Source organism: Microcaecilia unicolor, chromosome 1, assembly GCF_901765095.1.
Source record: "Microcaecilia unicolor chromosome 1, aMicUni1.1, whole genome shotgun sequence".
NCBI classification, from domain to species: Eukaryota; Metazoa; Chordata; class Amphibia; order Gymnophiona; family Siphonopidae; genus Microcaecilia; species Microcaecilia unicolor.
The window spans coordinates 763,859,450-763,880,053 of NC_044031.1; the positions used below are offsets into that span (position 1 = coordinate 763,859,450).

At 48.5% G+C, this 20,604-nt stretch overlaps 1 protein-coding gene across 1 annotated transcript in view; it reads right to left on the reverse strand.

The window, feature by feature from the left end:
• Positions 1-20,604, reverse strand: part of DENND4A (DENN domain containing 4A) — a 576,041-nt gene that overhangs the window by 353,423 nt on the left and 202,014 nt on the right. The window contains 1 exon segment of the mRNA XM_030189785.1: positions 18,489-18,589. Within this exon segment, the coding sequence (XP_030045645.1) occupies positions 18,489-18,589 (101 nt within the window).

Consider the following 20,604-nt stretch of genomic DNA (forward strand, 5'->3'; position numbering starts at 1 on the left):
CTCCAGTCTTTCATTAACTCTTTCCTCTCCCCTTTCCATCCAGCAACCCCCCCTTTTTCTTTTCCTACCCCTCCATCCAGTCTTCCCTCTTTTCCCCATTCTTCCAGTGTCTCCTCCTCTTTCTCTCTGCATTCTTCCATCCAGTGTTTCCTTTCTCTCCATACCCTTCCATCCAGTGTCTCCCCATCCTCCCAGTGTCTCCCCCTCTTTATGCATCCTTCCATCCAGCATCTCCTCTTTCTCTCCCTACCCTTCCATCCAGTGTCTTCCCTGTTTGTCTCTTCATCATTCCAGCGTCTTCCCTCTGCATCCTCCTATCCAGGGTCTCTTCTCTTTCTGTCCCCATCCTTCCAGGAACTTCCATTTCTCTCTCTCCTTCCATCTATCATCTCTTTCTCTCTCCATCCTTCCAGCCAGGGTCTCCCCCTTTCTTCCCATCTTTCTTTCCACCCAGCATCTTCTCCAGCCCTTTTCCATCTGTGTCCCCTCTTTCTCTCCCCAACTTTCCACACCACCTCTCTCTCTCTACCCCTCTTCCATCCAGGTCCCCACTTTTCTATCTTTTTTTCTCCACTCTCTCCATTCAGCATCCAGCATCTCCTGCCTCTTTCTCAACACACCCTCCCCTCTTACAGGCATCTTCTGTCCTGGGCTGGCCAGTGACCACTGCTGTTTCTCTCGATGATGAACAACAGCAGCTGTGGGAAAAAACAAATAGGAAACGCAGGGCCGCAGCCTTCAGGCATGCATTGTTGGCTCTGCCGGTCTTCTACCCCAGAATGGGAAGCTGATGTCACCGGAGGCAGGGGACTGGCAGAGCAGACAACGCATGCCTGAAGACTGTGGCCCCGCACTTGCTATTTGCTGTTTTGTCACTGCTGCTGCTTATTGGGAGAAGCAGCAGTGGTGGTGCAGTGTCCCAGTGCTGAACGAGACATTTTCTGCTTTGGCGGGAGTGCGGGAGATGACTCGCCAAAGCGGGAGTGCAGGTCTGCAGGCGTGAGGAGAGCACCTACAGGTGGGCAGGGGGAAAGGCAACTCCTGATTGGAGGTGAGAGGGAGACAGACTGTACAAAGCACAAATTTTCAGCTTCCACCGAACATAGTCTGTTTCGGCCAAAACCATGGCTGTAGACTTCTGGCTGAAACCAAAACTGGGCAGAAAGGATTTTGGGCCAGTTTTAGAACCGTAACTAAAACCAAAACCTCTACAGCAAATAATTCTTTTCTTTTTTTTTTTATATTTTTATTGGTGTATGAAGTCAGACTTAATACATCTTATAGCATATACTAAAAGTAACAGATGCTGAATAACATTGTTCATGATACAAACACAGCATAGCCTTTGATCTGATTGGACTCCATGACAGTTTCTTTTTATCCCCCTCCCCCCCCCCTCCCCCCCCCCCCCCTGAGTTGAGAGTTTCCCCAACTTTACACATTCTTTACTACTTGGATTTGGAGTGCTGTTGCGAAAGCAATGTCTGGGCTCTGCACCACAGATCTCGGTATTGACGGAGACTCAGAGCAACAGCAAATTTATAAGTCATATTAACCCAGCTGCCCATTTCTATCATACTATTTTTCCATGATTCCACCTCCGGGGGTGTCTCATTGACCCACTCCCGCAATATGCATTTCTTCAAAATTATCAATGCCAGCAATACAAAGCGGATCTGGGCCGCGCCCAGTCCCTGTCTTTTCAGTGCCTCCCCACATCCCATCAGAGTAACAGAGTAATGCCACTCCACTGTGCGTTGCAGAATTTCTTCCAACAACCGCAACGCATTCACCCAGAGAGAGTGCAATAATGGACATTCCATAAAAGAATGTAGGAATGAACCCACACTCCTCTTACACTTATTACACGTGTCATCCTCCCACATTCCCAATGCTTTCCCTCTTGTTTTTGTGATATGCACCCTGTAGAGAATCCTATACTGGATGTCTTGCAACGCTGCATTCGGGGTTATCTTACTCAGATTTCTAAATGTTACCCCTAGGCGATCCACCGTGACTTCTTCTACCACATCCCCACTCCACTTCTCTGCCAATTGTATCATATGTGGTGCTTTTTTATGGTCTCTAATCGCTTGATGCCACCTGGTCAGTCTATTACTTATTGGATTAGTCTGCATAAACAGGAGGTCCAATTTGGTAAAATGAGCTATAGCCCAGGTCCTGCGCTCTTCACTCAGAACATAGTCTCGGGCCTGCAAATAAGCAAAGAATTGAGAGCCAGCTATCTGCAGTTCCTGCCTTACCATATCCAAGGTTGGAAAGGCGTCATCCCTGTTTCCTAAATTGACCTATGAACCGACATCCCTTTTCCCGCCAGCTCCTAAATACCGACACGCCCTGCCCTGCCAGGAAGGCCAACTTCCCTACTAGTGGCATGAATGGGCTGACCCCCTGACCTGCTTCTCCATGTCCTCTCCACCACCTCCACGCCCGCTGTAGCGCCGCCACAAATGGGTTCTCCACCATCTTCCTAGCTCCCTGCACTACCCAGGATTCTAATACTGTAAAAGGATCATTTGGACTGCACCAGCTCTCCCAAAAACCCCGGAGGGCATAATGCCCCTCCCCTGAGATCAGCTCATGTATCCACCGCATCAGTGCCGCCACGTTATATCTCCTCAGGTCTGGGAGTCTGAGGCCTCCTTGTGCCCTCCCGTAAATCAATTTAGTAAACGCAATCCTGGAGCGCTTTGAATGCCAGATAAAAGTGCCTATAATACTTCTATACCTTTTCTCCTCCTCCTTTCTCACCCACAGCGGGAGCATTTGTAGCGGATACATAAGCTTGGGTAATAACACCATTTTCACTAATGCAATTCTGCCCATAATATTTAATGGTAAGTCTTTCCATTGGTTACATAATTTTTTTACCTCCTCTATATGGTCAATTACATTTCTTTTATATATCCAGCCCTGATCTGCACTAAGGTATACCCCCAGATATTTAATGCCTCCCGGTGCCCAGCGCAGAGGAAAAGTCGCCGACTCTCTACAGCGACATGGTGCAGTGACCGGTAGCGCCTCCGATTTCTCAAAATTTATGCTGAGGCCCAAGAATTCTCCAAAGTCTCGAATGGTATGCATCACCCGAGGCAGAGTTTCAGTCGCATCGTCTATCAGCAACAACATGTCGTCTGCGAACAGATTCATTTTATGTTCCTCTCCTCCCACTTTTAGCCTTTTCAAATTTGACTCCTGTCTAATTTTTACTGCTAGTGGTTCCAGTGTCAAAATAAACAATAAGGACGACAACGGGCACCCCTGCCTGGTCCCCCTTCCCAGGGCGAATGTATCCGTCAGGGAATCGTTCACAAGTATTTGAGCCGTCGGGGAACTATACAGTGCCTGAATCCAATTCAAAAATTCTCCCTGGATGCCGAAACGCCTCAATATCCAAAACATATACTTCCAGATCACTTTATCAAAGGCTTTCTCGGCATCCAGGCTAGCTAGAATGGCATCCCCAGTTCTCCCTTTCCCCTCCAGAAGCACTCTGCATATTTTTAAGATATTGGCCGACGGGTACCGGCCCTTAACAAAGCCTACCTGGTCTGGATGCACCAGGCAAGGGACCACCCTTCCCAAACGATCCGCCAGCACCGCTGCCAAAATCTTTACATCCTGGTTCAGCAGAGATATTGGCCTATATGAGCCTACCAACTCCCCATCTTTCCCGGGCTTTGGAAGTACAACTATATGTGTGTGATTTAACACCGGTCCCATAGTGCCCGCTTCTCTTGTGTCCTCACACATAGCAACAAAGGGAGCTATAATCATATCTTGTAAGATTTTATAGTATTCCACTCCCAGCCCATCGGGTCCCGGTGCTTTTGCTAAGGTTAAACGCTTGATGACCTTCTGAACCTCCTCCCCCTGTATTGGCGCATTTAACATCTGCCGCTGTTCTACTGAGATAGTGGCCAAACCCATCCCTTCGACAAATTCCCTGCATTTATCCTCTGAAAAGGAGCCCTCCTTATATAGGGACGAGAAAAAGCGAAGAAACTCCTCTTGAATATCAGTTAACTGCGCACATACTTTCCCTTGCTTGTTTCTAATTTTTCTGATAAATTTTCTCGTTGTCCTCTGACTCACGAGAGATGCTAACATTTTGCCCGTTTTATTGCCCCATTGGTGTAGCTTATATTTATACAATTTAACATTGTAATTCGCTTCCTCTTCCAGCACATTCTGTATTTCTTTCCTACACTCCATGTATGTCTTCCTATTACCGTCCGAGGAGTGACCCATAAGTACTCTACGCGCCTCCCGCAATTTCTTTGTGAGATCTTTTATTTTTTCCCCCCGTTTTTTATTTTTGGAGGCAACGTAAGCGATAATTTTCCCTCTGCCTTTGCAGCCTCCCAGAAAATTCTAGGGCTCACCTCCCCTGTATCATTCTCTGCTATGTAATCCAACCAGCACTTCCTTAAATAGGAGCAGAAATCCCTGCTCCTATATAGCGCCGGGTTCATCCGCCATCGGGCCAGTCCTTCCCTTCTACCCCAGGACAACTCTGCCCACACTAGTGCATGGTCCGACACAGCTGGCTCTACAATTCCTGATCGATTTGTTGTAACACTGAGTGGGTGTGATATAAGCAGACAGTCAAGTCGAGAGTGGACCCCATGAGGGTGAGAAAAGAAAGTGTAATCAGTGTCTGTTATGTGTTGTTGCCTCCATATGTCCACCAAATCTAAATCTCTCATCAGCAAGTTCACACCCTTGTCCTCATGGTCTTTCCCTGCTCTCCGTGGTGGCTTGCAATCTATTGAGGGATCGCTAGTGATGTTAAAGTCCCCCCCAACTATAAGTTGATAATCATCTAATGTTACCAACTTGGCTTTCAATAAAGTGAAAATTTTGTGGCTATAAACATTGGGTGCATAGACATTGCATAATCCCACCCTTTTCCCCTGCAATTCACCAGTCACTATCAAGTAACGCCCATCTGGGTCCTGGTACATATTATGTAAGTCAAAGGCCACATTTTCCGGAACAGTATGGCAACCCCGCTGCCTTCCATTATATGATGCAAAGAATATATCTCCCACCCAATCCTTCTTTAACTTAAGGTGTTCTAGCTTACTTAGGTGGGTTTCCTGAATCATGGCTACGTCAGCTTTCTGGCGCTTAAGAGCCTGCAGAATCTTGGTTCTCTTTACCGGAGAGTGTACTCCGTCCACATTCAACGACACAATCTTAAGACAAGCCATTCATAACATAATGTCTCCTGTCATCTTGCACAATAGTTCCCCATACTATCTGAAGGCTTCCCAGCTGAGCCCTCAGAGCTAACACATACTGCCCCAAGCTCTGTTGCTTTTCAAACTCTCCTCTCCTCTTGCCCTCTGGTCTCTCCCTTCGTTTGTACACACTCCACATAGGTATTTGTAAGGAACCTCTCATTCCCCCCTTCCCTCCCCTTGCCTTCTCTATTCTTCCCCTCCCCCGCCCATTCCTCCTTTCCCTTGTGTTACCCCTTTAATTCTATCCCTCTGAGCACACATACCCCTTGTGCACGCCAGTGCTCAACACTCACACTCCCCTTTTACACCACCAACTCTCCCGGACTCCGCCCACTCTTCCCCTACCCTCCCCCCTCCTGGTGTTACCCCCAATTTTTTCCCTTCTCCTCTCAACATATATCTGAACATTATAGTCTAGTTATTGAGCCCTTGTGCTCCTAAAAAAGAAGAAAATTTTTTTAACTAGGAGCTCAAGTGAGACTCCAACATTATAACCTGTTGTAACTGTAGCTGAATAGTTCATAGTCCAGTGTCTTCTCTCGATTTTCCGCATTCATGTTGACATGATGAACCGGTAAACTGCTTGTCTACTAATATCCTTGCGTACGTTGATACTTGCAATCGTCATTGTTGATTCATCTCTGATCTTGCCTTGTCTGCTACCAAAAAACAAAGTTTTTCCATAAATGTAACTCTGTCCCATCTAGCTCCGCCATTTTTAAATGCGTCCATCGCCTGACTTTTCTGCTGCTGCATTCTCTCAAGGTAGTGTTGACACAAACTTTTCTAGATCTGCTGCTTCATTGAAAAATAAAGTTTTGTTTTCATGCAGTACCCGCACCTTCGCGGGGTACAGTAAGGCAAAGCGTACTCCTTTGTCATACAGTCTTTTACAATGACGGCCCATGGCTTTCCGTTGGTCCGAGACTATGGCCGAATAGTCTTGAAAAAGCATTATTTTCTCTCCCTCATAAGCAAGGCCTGGATTACTTCTATATGCCTGCAGTAGTGATTCCTTATCCATGTAATTTAACAGTTTTGCCAGTACTTGCCTTGGCCTGCTTTCATTCGCACGTACCGCTCCTACTCTGTGGACTCTCTCCACCTGCAAAGGATATTTGCTACTATCTAGGCCCAGTTCTTTAGGCAGCCATTGTTCTACAAATTTTCGAAGCTCCGCCGCTTTTACTGCCTCTGGAATGCCCACTATCCGAAGGTTATTCCGCCTGCTGCGGTTCTCAAGATCGTCCGCCTTCTGTGTCAGCTGCTCACATTTCCTCTCCAACGCTACCATGCACTCGTTCGCCCCTACAGCTGCATCTTCACAACCCGACACTCTTTCCTCCACGAGTTGCAATCTGGCGCTTTGGCGTTCCAGCGTCTCGCGTATCTGATCTACCGAAGACTGTAATTTTGATAATTTTTCTTCCAACATCGCGGAGATCTGCTGCGCCAAGTCTCGAACTACCTCTGCTGGGATCGTTCCCGCCATCGCCGTCTCAGAGGCCGCCGCCATTTTAACCTGCGTCGCGCTGGAGTTCTGCTTTCCCCGCGGGGTCTTAGCGGGCATACCATCCTTCGCTTGCAGCGCTATTCATAAGTACATAAGTAATGCCATACTGGGAAAAGACCAAGGGTCCATCGAGCCCAGCATCCTGTCCACGACAGCGGCCAATCCAGGCCAAGGGCACCTGGCAAGCTTCCCAAACGTACAAACATTCTATACATGTTATTCCTGGAATTTTGGATTTTTCCAAGTCCGTTTAGTAGCGGTTTATGGACTTGTCCTTTAGGAAACCGTCCAACCCCTTTTTAAACTCTGCTAAGCTAACCGCCTTCACCACTTTCTCCGGCAACAAATTCCAGAGTTTAATTACACGTTGGGTGAAGAAAAAATTTCTCCGATTTGTTTTAAATTTACTACACTGTAGTTTCATCGCATGCCCTCTAGTCCTAGTATTTTTGGAAAGCGTGAACAGACGCTTCACATCCACCTGTTCCACTCCACTCATTATTTTATATACCTCTATCATGTCTCCCCTCAGCTGTCTCTTCTCCAAGCTGTATAGCCCTAGCCTCCTTAGTCTTTCTTCATAGGGAAGTCGTCCCATCCCCGCTATCATTTTAGTCGCCCTTCGCTGCACCTTTTCCAATTCTACTATATCTTTCTTGAGATGCGGCGACCAGAATTGAACACAATACTCAAGGTGCAGTCGCACCATGGAGCAATACAACGGCATTATAACATCCTCACACCTGTTTTCCATACCTTTCATAATAATACCCAACATTCTATTCGCTTTCTTAGCCGCAGGAGCACACTGAGCAGAAGGTTTCAGTGTGTTATCGACGACGACACCCAGATCCCTTTCTTGGTCCGTAACTCCTAACGTGGAACCTTGCATGACGTAGCTATAATTCGGGTTCTTTTTTCCCACATGCATCACCTTGCACTTGCTCACATTAAACATCATCTGCCATTTAGCCGCCCAGTCTCCCAGTCTCGTAAGGTCCTCTTGTAATTTTTCACAATCCTGTCGCGATTTAACGACTTTGAATAACTTTGTGTCATCAGCAAATTTAATTACCTCGCTAGTTACTCCCATCTCTAAATCATTTATAAATATATTAAAAAGCAGCGGTCCTAGCACGGACCCCTGAGGAACCCCACTAACTACCCTTCTCCATTGTGATTACTGCCCATTTAACCCCACTCTCTGTTTCCTATCCTTCAACCAGTTTTTAATCCACAATAGGACATTTCCTCCTATCCCATGACCCTCCAATTTCCTCTGTAGCCTTTCATGAGGTACCTTGTCAAGTGCCTTTTGAAAATCCAGATACACAATATCAACCGACTCCCCTTTGTCCACATGTTTGTTCACTCCTTCAAAGAATTGAAGTAAATTGGTCAGGCAAGATTTCCCCACACAAAAGCCATGCTGACTTGGTCTCAGTAATCCATGTTCTCGGATGTGCTGTGTAATTTTGTTTTTAATAATAGCCTCTACCATTTTCCCAGGCACCGAGGTCAGACTCACCGGTCTATAATTTCCCGGATCTCCCCTGGTGCCTTTTTTAAAAATGGGCGTTACATTGGCCACCCTCCAATCTTCCGGTACCACGCTCGATTTTAAGGATAAGTTGCATATCACTAGCAGTAGCTCCGCAAGCTCGTTTTTCAGTTCTATCAGTACTCTAGGATGAATACCATCTGGTCCAGGAGATTTGCTACTCTTCAGTTTGCCGAACTGCCCCATTACGTCCTCCAGGTTTACCGTGAAGTCAGTAAGTTTCTCCGACTCGTCCGCTTGAAATACCATTTCCGACACCGGTATCCCACCCAAATCTTCCTCGGTGAAGACCGAAGCAAAGAATTCATTCAGTCTCTCTGCTACGTCTTTGTCTTCCTTGATCGCCCCTTTTACCCCTCGGTCATCCAGCGGCCCAACCGATTCTTTTGCCGGCTTCCTGCTTTTAATATACCGAAAAAATTTTTTACTATGTTTTTTTGCCTCTAATGCTATCTTTTTTTCATACTCCCTCTTGGCCTTCTTAATCTGCGCCTTGCATTTGCTTTAACACTCCTTATGCTGTTTCTTGTTATTTTCAGACGGTTCCTTCTTCCATTTTCTGAAGGCGTTTCTTTTAGCCCTAATAGCTTCCTTCACCTCACTTTTCAACCAGGCCGGGTGTCTTTTGGACTTCCGTCTTTCTTTTCTAATTTGCGGAATATGTATGGCCTCCGCTGGAGTATTCTTTTGTAGCCCTCACCTTCCGCCGTCAGATGGTACAGAGCAGAGGAACACCTTGGGGGGAGATCACAGGTATTTTTGCAGATTTTTACGCGCTCGAGTCGGAGCCGGTGTCAGAGGCTTCCGCTCAGCTCCGCGTCATCACGTGACCCCCAGCAAATAATTCTAACAGTTTAGAAAAGGGAGATCATGCCTTGCTAAATCCATGGGGGTTCTTACAAATTTGGCTATGTTTATCTATATCAGTGGTTTTCAATCCAGTCCTCAAGGACTACCTGGCCAGTCAGGTTTTCAGGATACCCACAATGAATATGCATGACATAGATTTGCATGCACTGTCTTCTTGGTATACAAATGTCTCTCATATATACTCATATTCACTTTTCAAAACATTACCTAAGTATTAAAAAAAACATTGGCATATAATTCAAAATATTGACGGATTCTCCAATAAAAGAATAACGAAAGCACATAAAAAAGAAAAGAACCTTAATCCCATCATCATTGACAGAACCTAAAAAGGAGAACAAACGCCCATTAGGACATTATGATGCTCATTTTCAAAGCAGATGGATGCTTTCTTAGGCGTTTTGAGGCATTCATCTGCTAAAAACATCCAAATGCAGAGCACATGGAAAACCTCTTGCTGTACCCCATTTATGGATGTTTTTATAAGATTTTAAGATTTATAAGATTTCCAATATAGCGAATGCTACATACCTGTAGAAGGTATTCTCCGAGGACAGCAGGCTGATTGTTCTCACTGATGGGTGACGTCCACGGCAGCCCCTCCAATCGGAAACTTCACTAGCAAAGTCCTTTGCTAGCCCTCGCGCGCCCGCGCGCACCGCGCATGCGCGGCCGTCTTCCCGCCCGAAACCGGCTCGAGCCGGCCAGTCCAGTATGTAGCAAGACAATACACTTCAAGGGAAGACACAACTCCAAAGGGGAGGCGGGCGGGTTTGTGAGAACAATCAGCCTGCTGTCCTCGGAGAATACCTTCTACAGGTATGTAGCATTCGCTTTCTCCGAGGACAAGCAGGCTGCTTGTTCTCACTGATGGGGTATCCCTAGCCCCCAGGCTCACTCAAAACAACAACATTGGTCAATTGGGCCTCGCAACGGCGAGGACATAACTGAGATTGACCTAAAAAATTTACCAACTAACTGAGAGTGTAGCCTGGAACAGAACAAACAGGGCCCTCGGGGGGTGGAGTTGGATCCTAAAGCCCAAACAGGTTCTGAAGAACTGACTGCCCGAACCGACTGTCACGTCGGGTATCCTGCTGCAGGCAGTAATGAGATGTGAATGTGTGGACAGATGACCACGTCGCAGCTTTGCAAATTTCCTCCATGGTGGCTGACTTCAAGTGGGCTACCGACGCTGCCATGGCTCTAACATTATGAGCCGTGACATGACCCTCAAGAGCCAGCCCAGCCTGGGCGTAAGTGAAGGAAATGCAATCTGCTAGCCAATTGGATATGGTGCGTTTCCCTACAGCCACTCCCCTCTTGTTGGGATCAAAAGAAACAAACAATTGGGCGGACTGTCTGTGGGGCTGTGTCCGCTCCAGATAGAAGGCCAATGCTCTCTTGCAGTCCAATGTGTGCAGCTGACGTTCAGCAGGGCAGGAATGAGGACGGGGAAAGAATGTTGGCAAGACAATTGACTGGTTCAGATGGAACTCCGACACAACCTTTGGCAGAAACTTAGGGTGAGTGCGGAGGACTACTCTGTTGTGATGAAATTTGGTGTAAGGGGCCTGGGCTACCAGGGCCTGAAGCTCACTGACTCTACGAGCCGAGGTAACTGCCACCAAGAAAATGACCTTCCAGGTCAAGTACTTCGGATGGCAGGAATTCAGTGGCTCGAAAGGAGGTTTCATCAGCTGGGTGAGAACGACATTGAGATCCCATGACACTGTAGGAGGCTTGACAGGGGGCTTTGACAAAAGCAAACCTCTCATGAAGCGAACAACTAAAGGCTGTCCTGAGATCGGCTTACCTTCCACTTGGTAATGGTATGCACTGATTGCACTAAGGTGAACCCTTACGGAGTTGGTCTTCAGACCAGACTCAGACAAGTGGAGAAGGTATTCAAGCAGGGTCTGTGTAGGACAAGAGCGAGGATCTAGGGCCTTGCTGTCACACCAGACGGCAAACCTCCTCCAATGAAAGAAGTAACTTCTCTTAGTGGAGTCTTTCCTGGAAGCAAGCAAGATGCGGGAGACACCCTCTGGCAGACCCAAAGAGGCAAAGTCTACGCCCTCAACATCCAGGCCGTGAGAGCCAGGGACTGGAGGTTGGGATGCAGCAGAGCCCCTTCGTCCTGCGTGATGAGGGTCGGAAAACACTCCAATCTCCACGGTTCTTCGGAGGATAACTCCAGAAGAAGGGGGAACCAGATCTGACGCGGCCAAAAGGGAGCAATCAGAATCATGGTGCCTCGGTCTTGCTTGAGTTTCAACAAAGTCTTCCCCACCAGAGGAATGGGAGGATAAGCATACAGCAGACCTGCCCCCCAATCCAGGAGGAAGGCATCCGACGCCAGTCTGCCGTGGGCCTGAAGCCTGGAACAGAACTGAGGGACCTTGTGGTTCACTTGAGATGCGAAGAGATCCACCAGGGGGGTGCCCCACGCCCGGAAGATCTGTCGCACCACACGGGAATTGAGCGACCACTCGTGAGGTTGCATAATCCTGCTCAACCTGTCGGCCAGACTGTTGTTTACGCCTGCCAGATATGTGGCTTGGAGCACCATGCCTTGACGGCGAGCCCAGAGCCACATGCTGACGGCTTCCTGACACAGGGGGCGAGATCCGGTGCCCCCCTGCTTGTTGACATAGTACATGGCAACCTGATTGTCTGTCTGAATTTGGATAATTTGGTGGGACAGCCGATCTCTGAAAGCCTTCAGAGCGTTCCAGATCGCTCGCAACTCCAGAAGATTGATCTGTAGATCGCTTTCTTGGAGGGACCACCTTCCTTGGGTGTGAAGCCCATCGACATGAGCTCCCCATCCCAGGAGAGACGCATCCGTGGTCAGCACTTTTTGAGGCTGAGGAATTTGGAAGGGACGTCCCAGAGTCAAATTGGAGCAAATCGTCCACCAATACAGGGATTCGAGAAAACTCGTGGACAGGTGGATCACGTCCTCTAGACCCCCGGCGGCCTGATACCACTGGGAGGCTAGGGTCCATTGAGCAGATCTCATGTGAAGGCGGGCCATGGGAGTCACATGAACTGTGGAAGCCATGTGGCCCAGCAATCTCAACATCTGCCGAGCTGTGATCTGCTGGGACGCTCGCACCCGCGAGACGAGGGACAACAAGTTGTTGGCCCTCGCCTCTGGGAGATAGGCGCGAGCCGTCCGAGAATCCAGCAGGGCTCCGATGAATTCGAGTTTCTGCACTGGGAGAAGATGGGACTTTGGGTAATTTATCACAAACCCCAGTAGCTCCAGGAGGCGAATAGTCATCTGCATGGACTGCAGGGCTCCTGCCTCGGATGTGTTCTTCACCAGCCAATCGTCGAGATATGGGAACACGTGCACCCCCAGCCTGCGAAGCGCCGCTGCTACCACAGCTAGGCACTTTGTGAACACCCTGGGCGCAGAGGCGAGCCCAAAGGGTAGCACACAGTACTGGAAGTGGCGTGCGCCCAGCTGAAATCGCAGATACTGTCTGTGAGCTGGCAGTATCGGGATGTGTGTGTAGGCATCCTTCAAGTCCAGAGAGCATAGCCAATCGTTTTGCTGAATCATGGGGAGAAGGGTGCCCAGGGAAAGCATCCTGAACTTTTCTTTTACGAGATATTTGTTCAGGGCCCTTAGGTCTAGGATGGGACGCATCCCCCCTGTTTTCTTTTCCACAAGGAAGTACCTGGAATAGAACCCCAGCCCTTCTTGCCCGGATGGCACGGGCTCGACCGCATTGGCGCTGAGAAGGGCGGAGAGTTCCTCTGCAAGTACCTGCTTGTGCTGGAAGCTGTAGGACTGAGCTCCCGGTGGACAATTTGGAGGTTGAGAGGCCAAATTGAGGGTGTATCCTTGCCGGACTATTTGGAGAACCCACTGATCGGAGGTTATAAGAGGCCACCTTTGGTGAAAAGCTTTCAACCTCCCTCCGACAGGCAGGTCGCCCGGCACTGACACTTGGATGTCGGCTATGCTCTGCTGGAGCCAGTCAAAAGCTCGCCCCTTGCTTTTGCTGGGGAGCCGCGGGGCCTTGCTGATTCGCACGCTGCTGACGAGAGCGAGCGCGCTGGGGCTTAGCCTGGGCCGCAGGCTGTCGGGAAGGAGGATTGTACCTACGCTTGCCAGAAGTATAGGGAACAGTCTTCCTTCCCCCGAAAAATCGTCTACCTGTAGAGGTAGAAGCTGAAGGCTGCCGGCGGGCGAACTTGTCGAATGCGGTGTCCCGCTGGTGGAGAGACTCTACCACCTGCTCGACTTTTTCGCCAAAAATGTTATCCGCACGGCAAGGCAAGTCCGTAATCCGCTGCTGGACTCTATTCTCCAGGTCGGCGGCACGCAGCCATGAGAGCCTGCGCATCACCACACCTTGAGCAGCGGCCCTGGACGCAACATCAAAAGTGTCATAAACTCCTCTGGCCAGGAATTTTCTGCACGCCTTCAGCTGCCTGACCACCTCCTGAAAAGGCTTGGCTTGCTCAGGGGGAAGAGCATCAACCAAGCCCGCCAACTGCCGCACATTATTCCGCATGTGTATGCTCGTGTAGAGCTGGTAAGACTGGATCTTGGACACGAGCATAGAGGAATGGTAGGCCTTCCTCCCAAAGGAGTCTAAGGTTCTAGCGTCCTTGCCCGGGGGCGCCGAAGCATGTTCCCTAGAACTCTTAGCCTTCTTTAGGGCCAAATCCACAACTCCAGAGTCATGAGGCAACTGAGTGCGCATCAGCTCTGGGTCCCCATGGATCCGGTACTGGGACTCGATCTTCTTGGGAATGTGGGGGTTAGTTAATGGTTTGGTCCAGTTCGCAAGCAATGTCTTCTTCAGGACATGGTGCAAGGGAACAGTGGACGCTTCCTTAGGTGGAGAAGGATAGTCCAGGAGCTCAAACATTTCAGCCCTGGGCTCGTCCTCCACAACCACCGGGAAGGGGATGGCCGTAGACATCTCCCGGACAAAGGAGGCAAAAGACAGACTCTCGGGAGGAGAAAGCTGTCTCTCAGGAGAGGGAGTGGGATCAGACGGAAGACCCCCAGACTCCTCGTCAGAGAAATATCTGGGATCTTCCTCTTCCTCCCACGAGGCCTCACCCTCGGTGTCAGACACAAGTTCACGGACCTGTGTCTGCAACCTCGCCCTGCTCGACTCCGTGGAACCCCGTCCACGATGGGGGCGTCGAGAGGTAGACTCCCTCGCCCGCATCGGCGAAGCTCCCTCCGCCGACGTAGTCGGGGAGCCTTCCTGGGAGGTGGCCGCGGTCGGTACCGCACGCGGTACCGACGTCGGGGACCTCAACCTGGGCGATGGGCCAGCCGGCGCCACGCTCGACGGTACCGGTGGCGCAAGCACCGCCGGTACCGGAGGGGTAGGGCGCAACAGCTCTCCCAGAATCTCTGGGAGAACGGCCCGGAGGCTCTCGTTTAGAGCGGCTGCAGAGAAAGGCTGAGAGGTCGATGCAGGCGTCGACGTCAGTACCTGTTCCGGGCGTGGAGGCTGTTCCGGGCTGTCCAGAGCGGAGCGCATCGACACCTCCTGAACAGAGGGTGAGCGGTCCTCTCGGTGCCGATGCCTGCTGGGTGCCGAATCCCTCGGCGACCCAGAGCTCTCGGTGCCGACACGGGGAGGAGACCGGTGTCGATGCTTCTTCGATTTCTTCCGAAGCATGTCACCGGAGCTCCCCGGCACCGACGAGGAGGACGTCGAATCCACCCGTCGCTTCCTCGGGGCCGAGACTGAAGAAGGTCGATCTCGGGGGGGCTGTACCGCAGGAGCCCTCAGGGTAGGCGGAGACCCACCCGAGGGCTCACCGCCACCAGCAGGGGAATGGACAGCCCTCACCTGCACTCCACCCGATGCACCACCGTCCGACGACATCAGCAGACGAGGTCCTGGTACCACCGACGTCGATGCAGCTATCCGATGTCTCGGCGCCGATGCAGAGGCCCGATGCCTCGATGCACTCGATGCAGGGGCGGCCGAGGAAGATGGTCTGGACGCTGACGACGTCGATGCACTCGAAGATCCCGGTGCCGATGCCGACGAAGAGCCCGAGAACAACACGTTCCACTGGGCTAGTCTCGCTACCTGAGTCCGCCTTTGAAGCAGGGAACACAGACTGCAGTTCTGAGGGCGGTGCTCGGCCCCCAGACACTGAAGACACGACGAGTGTCGATCAGTGAGCGAGATAACCCGGGCGCACTGGGTGCACTTCTTGAAGCCGCTGGAAGGCTTCGATGTCATGGGCGGAAAAATCACGCCGGCGAAATCAAAAGCCGAAATGGCGAAATTTGAAGCACCAAATTTAGAGGGAGAAAAAATCTCGACCGAGGCCGAAAAAAGGCCTACCCCGACGACGAAAGAAAACTTACCGGGGCAAAAAAGCTGGAAGTACGGGGAGGATTTACACGAAACCCGGCGGGGGGTTTCCGGAGCACTTCCCGACTAGGACAAAGCTTTCCCGAAGGAAAAAAAACCACGTTCAAACAAATTGGACGCGCGAGGTCGACTTTCCGGGGCTCGACACGGCGAAAACACGACCGTACCGAGTGCGGACAAAAGAAGACTGGCCGGCTCGAGCCGGTTTCGGGCGGGAAGACGGCCGCGCATGCGCGGTGCGCGCGGGCGCGCGAGGGCTAGCAAAGGACTTTGCTAGTGAAGTTTCCGATTGGAGGGGCTGCCGTGGACGTCACCCATCAGTGAGAACAAGCAGCCTGCTTGTCCTCGGAGAATTCATTTTATAAAAACTTTTAGTTTTGTTATATATAGGCTTACATACACATTCACTTCAGATGGGACACTCCTTTCAGGACTACAAATTTTGTGTTCTACTGCAACCCCTGGAGAAGAGAAAATCTGGACCAAATATTGTTAAGGTCAGAACACAGATTTATTTTTTAATTCGATACAGTAGCACCACATGGAAGGGCATAATCGAACGAACGCCCATCTCCATGGGCGACTATCTCCGAGGAAAGGTACGCGAAGGGGCGGGACAGACCGTATTTTCAAAAAAGATGGGCGTCCATCTTTTGATTCGATAATACGGTTGGTGCCGGGCAAATGCATTGGATTTGTGCGGATTTGAGCTGGGCGGTATCTGTTTTCAGTGATAATGGAAACCGAAGGCGCCCAGCTCAAAAACGAACAACTCCAAGGCATTGGTCGTGGGAGGGGCCAGGATTCGTAGTGCACTGGTCCCCCACACATACTAGGACAGCAACCGGACACCCTAGGGGGCACTTGTAACAATTTTTTAAAAATTTAAAATACGTCCCAAGTCCATAGCTCCCTTACCTTGGGTGCTGAGCCCCCCAAATCCCCCCCCCAAAACCCACTCCCCAGAACTCTACACCATTACCATAGCACGTATGGCTGAAGGGGGGCACCTAGATGTGGGTACAGTGGGTTTTGGGGGCGGTTTGGAGGGCTCCCATTTACCAGCACAAGTGTAACAAGTAAGGGGGGAGGGATGGGCCTGTGTCCACCTGCCTGAAGTCCACTGCACCCACTAACAACTGCTCCAGGGACCTGCATACTGCTGTGATGGAGCTGGGTATGACATTTGAGGCTGGCATACAGGCTGGCAAAAAAAGTTTTTAAAGTTCTTTTTTTTTTTTGGTGGGAGGGGGTTAGTGACCAGTGGGGGAGTCAGGGGAGGTCATCCCCAATTCCCTCCGGTGGTCATCTGGGCAGTTGGGGCACTTTTTGTTCGTGAAAAAAAGGGTCCAGAAAAAGTGACCCAAATTCTCGCTTCTGGCGCCCTTCTTTTTTCCATTATCGGCTTAGCGCGCCCATCACTCCTCGACCGATAAACACGCCCCAGTCCCGCCTTCACCACGCCTCCGACACGCCCCGTCAACTTTGTTCATTCCCGTGACAGACTGCAGTTGGAGGCGCCCAAAATCGGCTTTCGATTATACAGATTTTGGCACCCATGAGAGAAAGGCGCTCATCTCCCGATTTGGGTCGCAATATGGGCGTCTTTCTCTTTCGAAAATAAGCCTGATGGTCTAAACCAGAAACTTGATCTTTCTGTGTATCTATAAGCTCTTACGGTTTTATTATTTATGCTTTTATCAGTATCAGTTTTCATAATATTCTCTTATATGCTCTTATTTAAACATCTTGCTATTTATATTTAATGTTTATGCATGTTTTATTTATATGTTTAGGACCTCTGCCCATGTACACAACTTTTTATGTGCTGTACCCTATTTATGAAAGTTTTATAAGATCGTAAATGTATTTTAATTTCCAATATTTAATTTTATAAAAACTCTTAGTTTTGTTAAATATAGGCTTACATATACATGGGCCTTGTTCATAGCATCTGGACAACTGGTCTTCTGTTCTTTCTGTCCCACATTCTTCATTCATATATCCTGGGATGGTTTCTCCATTGCTCTCAATGGAACCCACATTTTTCATTCATATATCCTGGGATGGTTTCTCCATTGCTCTCAATGGAACCTTTTGTTGGTTCCTTCTTTGAAGCAGATTCATCTTACCATTACTCATAATTCTATTTCTGAGGTTGTCGGGCCCATATTATGGAATGCTTTGCCATAATATTTGAGGCTCAAAACCTCATATGTTAAATTTAAGATAGATCAAGTGACCAGAGATGTGCTTAAAAGGATGACTGTGTACAAAGGTTGGTTTCACTACCAACAGAATGCTACCCCTCCACCGAGAGAGACAGTAAATTGGCTTTGAATCTTTTGTTAACTTTTTGTTGGATTATATGTGCACTGTCATCCCTCTACATAACCTTACTTTGGAATTTTTTCTGATTTGCCTTTTAGCTTCAATCAGAATTGGTGTTAGCTGAAATCCTACATTAATTTGGGTATGTAAATTAAGATTTTGGTGCCCTGTGTTACATTTTTATGAGTTATACCTTTAAGTGTTATCATTTATTGTTATATGATTTTACTATGCCCTTATTCATTTATTCATGCTCTTTATATTTCATATGATTTAGATTTTACAATCTTGTGCTTTTGTTTTGCTACCTATGCAATTAATTTTGAGATTGATTTTTATGTAAGTGCAACATGTAAGTGCAACATTCTACATGTTATTTATATTTGTTTTTGTAGGATGCAAGTTTTTTCCCCGATCCAGTGTTGTAGCTTCTCCTTTGGACTACTTTGGTATGTTTCGATCTGCTCACCTTTCTGCTGGTCAGGCTCTTGCAAACCAATTGCCTGTTTGTTTTCTGGGACAAGTTTCTAATATACAGCACATACTCTTCTATATAGCATACTTACATTCTCCAAGCTGTTGGTAGAGATTATTTAAAGTGTTCATAAGATTCTTGCAAGGTTTCTTTGGTAACATCTTCCATGTATTATTTTTCTTATCTTCCATGCTGAAATATATGACCATTATTTTCAGAGGCATGTGTGCTTCCACATATTTTAAATAAACTCTATGTACTATGTGTTCAACATCCACCAAGACAAAGTATGTATTATACATCTAGGATCCTAGGTTCCTCTCTTCCCAGTTAAAGGGGCCCTATTCTGATGATTTTATTAGATTTTAAACTTCCATGATATTGTTACTAAATTTCAAATGACAGTATATCAAATACTTGATAAATAAATTAGAAAAAGAGGAAAGGTCCCACTGAACTTTCTTTCTGAGAAGTTTCGAGAGAAGAGAACATTTCTCTGGTAAGTGAACGCTATTTTGCTTTGTGCTTTGGGAACTTAAAGATTGGGGTTCATGTTCCAACGTTTTTTATTGATAGTAAATAAGCACACATTTCCAACTAACAAGCAAATTTATAATACAAGATGTAGATGTGTGAACTTCTTAAAGAGAAAGAAACTGTCTACCATCAAACTTTTCTTCTATTTTCTCCCCCCTCCCCCCATTACAAATCACAACTTCTTATATATATATGACTCAGTTTATAAATTGCAGAAACCAGAACTACACTTTCAGTATTACATCATAAAACATACCGCAAATAACCTCAACTAACACCGTAGTATCTAACCATTGAGTACATTCCTCCTATGATTGCTCCCCTCCCCCCTCCCATGCTTGTCCTCCCCTCCCCCTCCCACTAGCCCCCCTCCCCCCCTCCCCCTATGCCTTCCTGTACCCTCTTCTGACTTATATCTATTCCAAATGAAATGCCGCCCGAGGGTACCGGTTTACAACATATTACATGAGAGCCCTATACTGCTGTCTTAACACATACTTGGTTATTGACCAACCTTGTATGTCCCCCTATGTCCCTCCTCTCCCATGTGTGTGCCTACTGAGTTCCCCTTTCAGAGCTTATTGAATATTAAACTGCGAGCTTTTGGTGACAGTGATTGTATGTAGGGTTCCCAAACTGCCAGAAATGCTTTCCGCCTCTTGGGGGAAGACCCTACTCCCCTGCGCTCCATTAAGAGGAGGTCATGGAACTTGTTCCTCCAATGCCAGAAATCTGGTGGAGACTCGTTCGTCCAGACACCCATTATGATCTTTTTCCCGACCAGGCTTGCTTTGCGAATGAGCTGCTGGGTCCCCTTACCGTGAAGCCTAAATACTTCATATTTGTCCAGTAATATCCCCTGAGGCGAAAATGGAATCCGAAGATGCACCAAAGATTCAAGATATTGGATTAACTGCTTCCAAAAAGCCTGAATCTTATGGCATGCCCAAAGAGAATGCACCAACGTACCCTCCCCCTGCTCACATTTCATACATAGCGGGTCCGTAACCCCCCCAAATTTGAACAGTTGACTTTTGGCCATATATGCTCTATACACGATCCTGTATTGGCACTCCCGAAGGCCTGCATTTACTGATATCTGAGGGACACGTGCTATCAGTTTACGGAAATCTAACTGTAAATGTGGTTGCCCCAGGTCCCCTGCCCATCTTTGACAAATAGCGGACGTGTCCCTCTCTCCTTCCAGCTCCCCTATGGCTCTTTGCAAGCTTGAAACTGACAGCCTGTCTCCTGTGATCATCCCAAAAAAGGCCCTAAGCCTACGCCCGTGACCACTCCCCAATTTACTTTGGTCCAAAGACCGGACGTAGTGAGCTAGCTGATGGTATGCAAATATATGGTTCATGCTTATACCTACTCCCAAAGCTCCCAAAGATAGGATCTTCCCCCTTGCATCTAATACGTGCTCCAGTCTCGTAATCCCCAGTGTCGCCCATCTATGAAATATTTTGTTCTCTGTACCGGGGACAAATTGTGGGTTGTCCTGCAATGGCAATAAATCCGAGACATCTGCCTCCAAGCCCCATGTCTTATTCAAATCTCTCCACACCTCCCTTAAGGGGCCCAAAAGTATACTGTGACGAATATAGGCCGGTATCACTCTCCTATCCCCATGCAATAGATAGTGCGGGTGGAATGGCTTAAAAAAA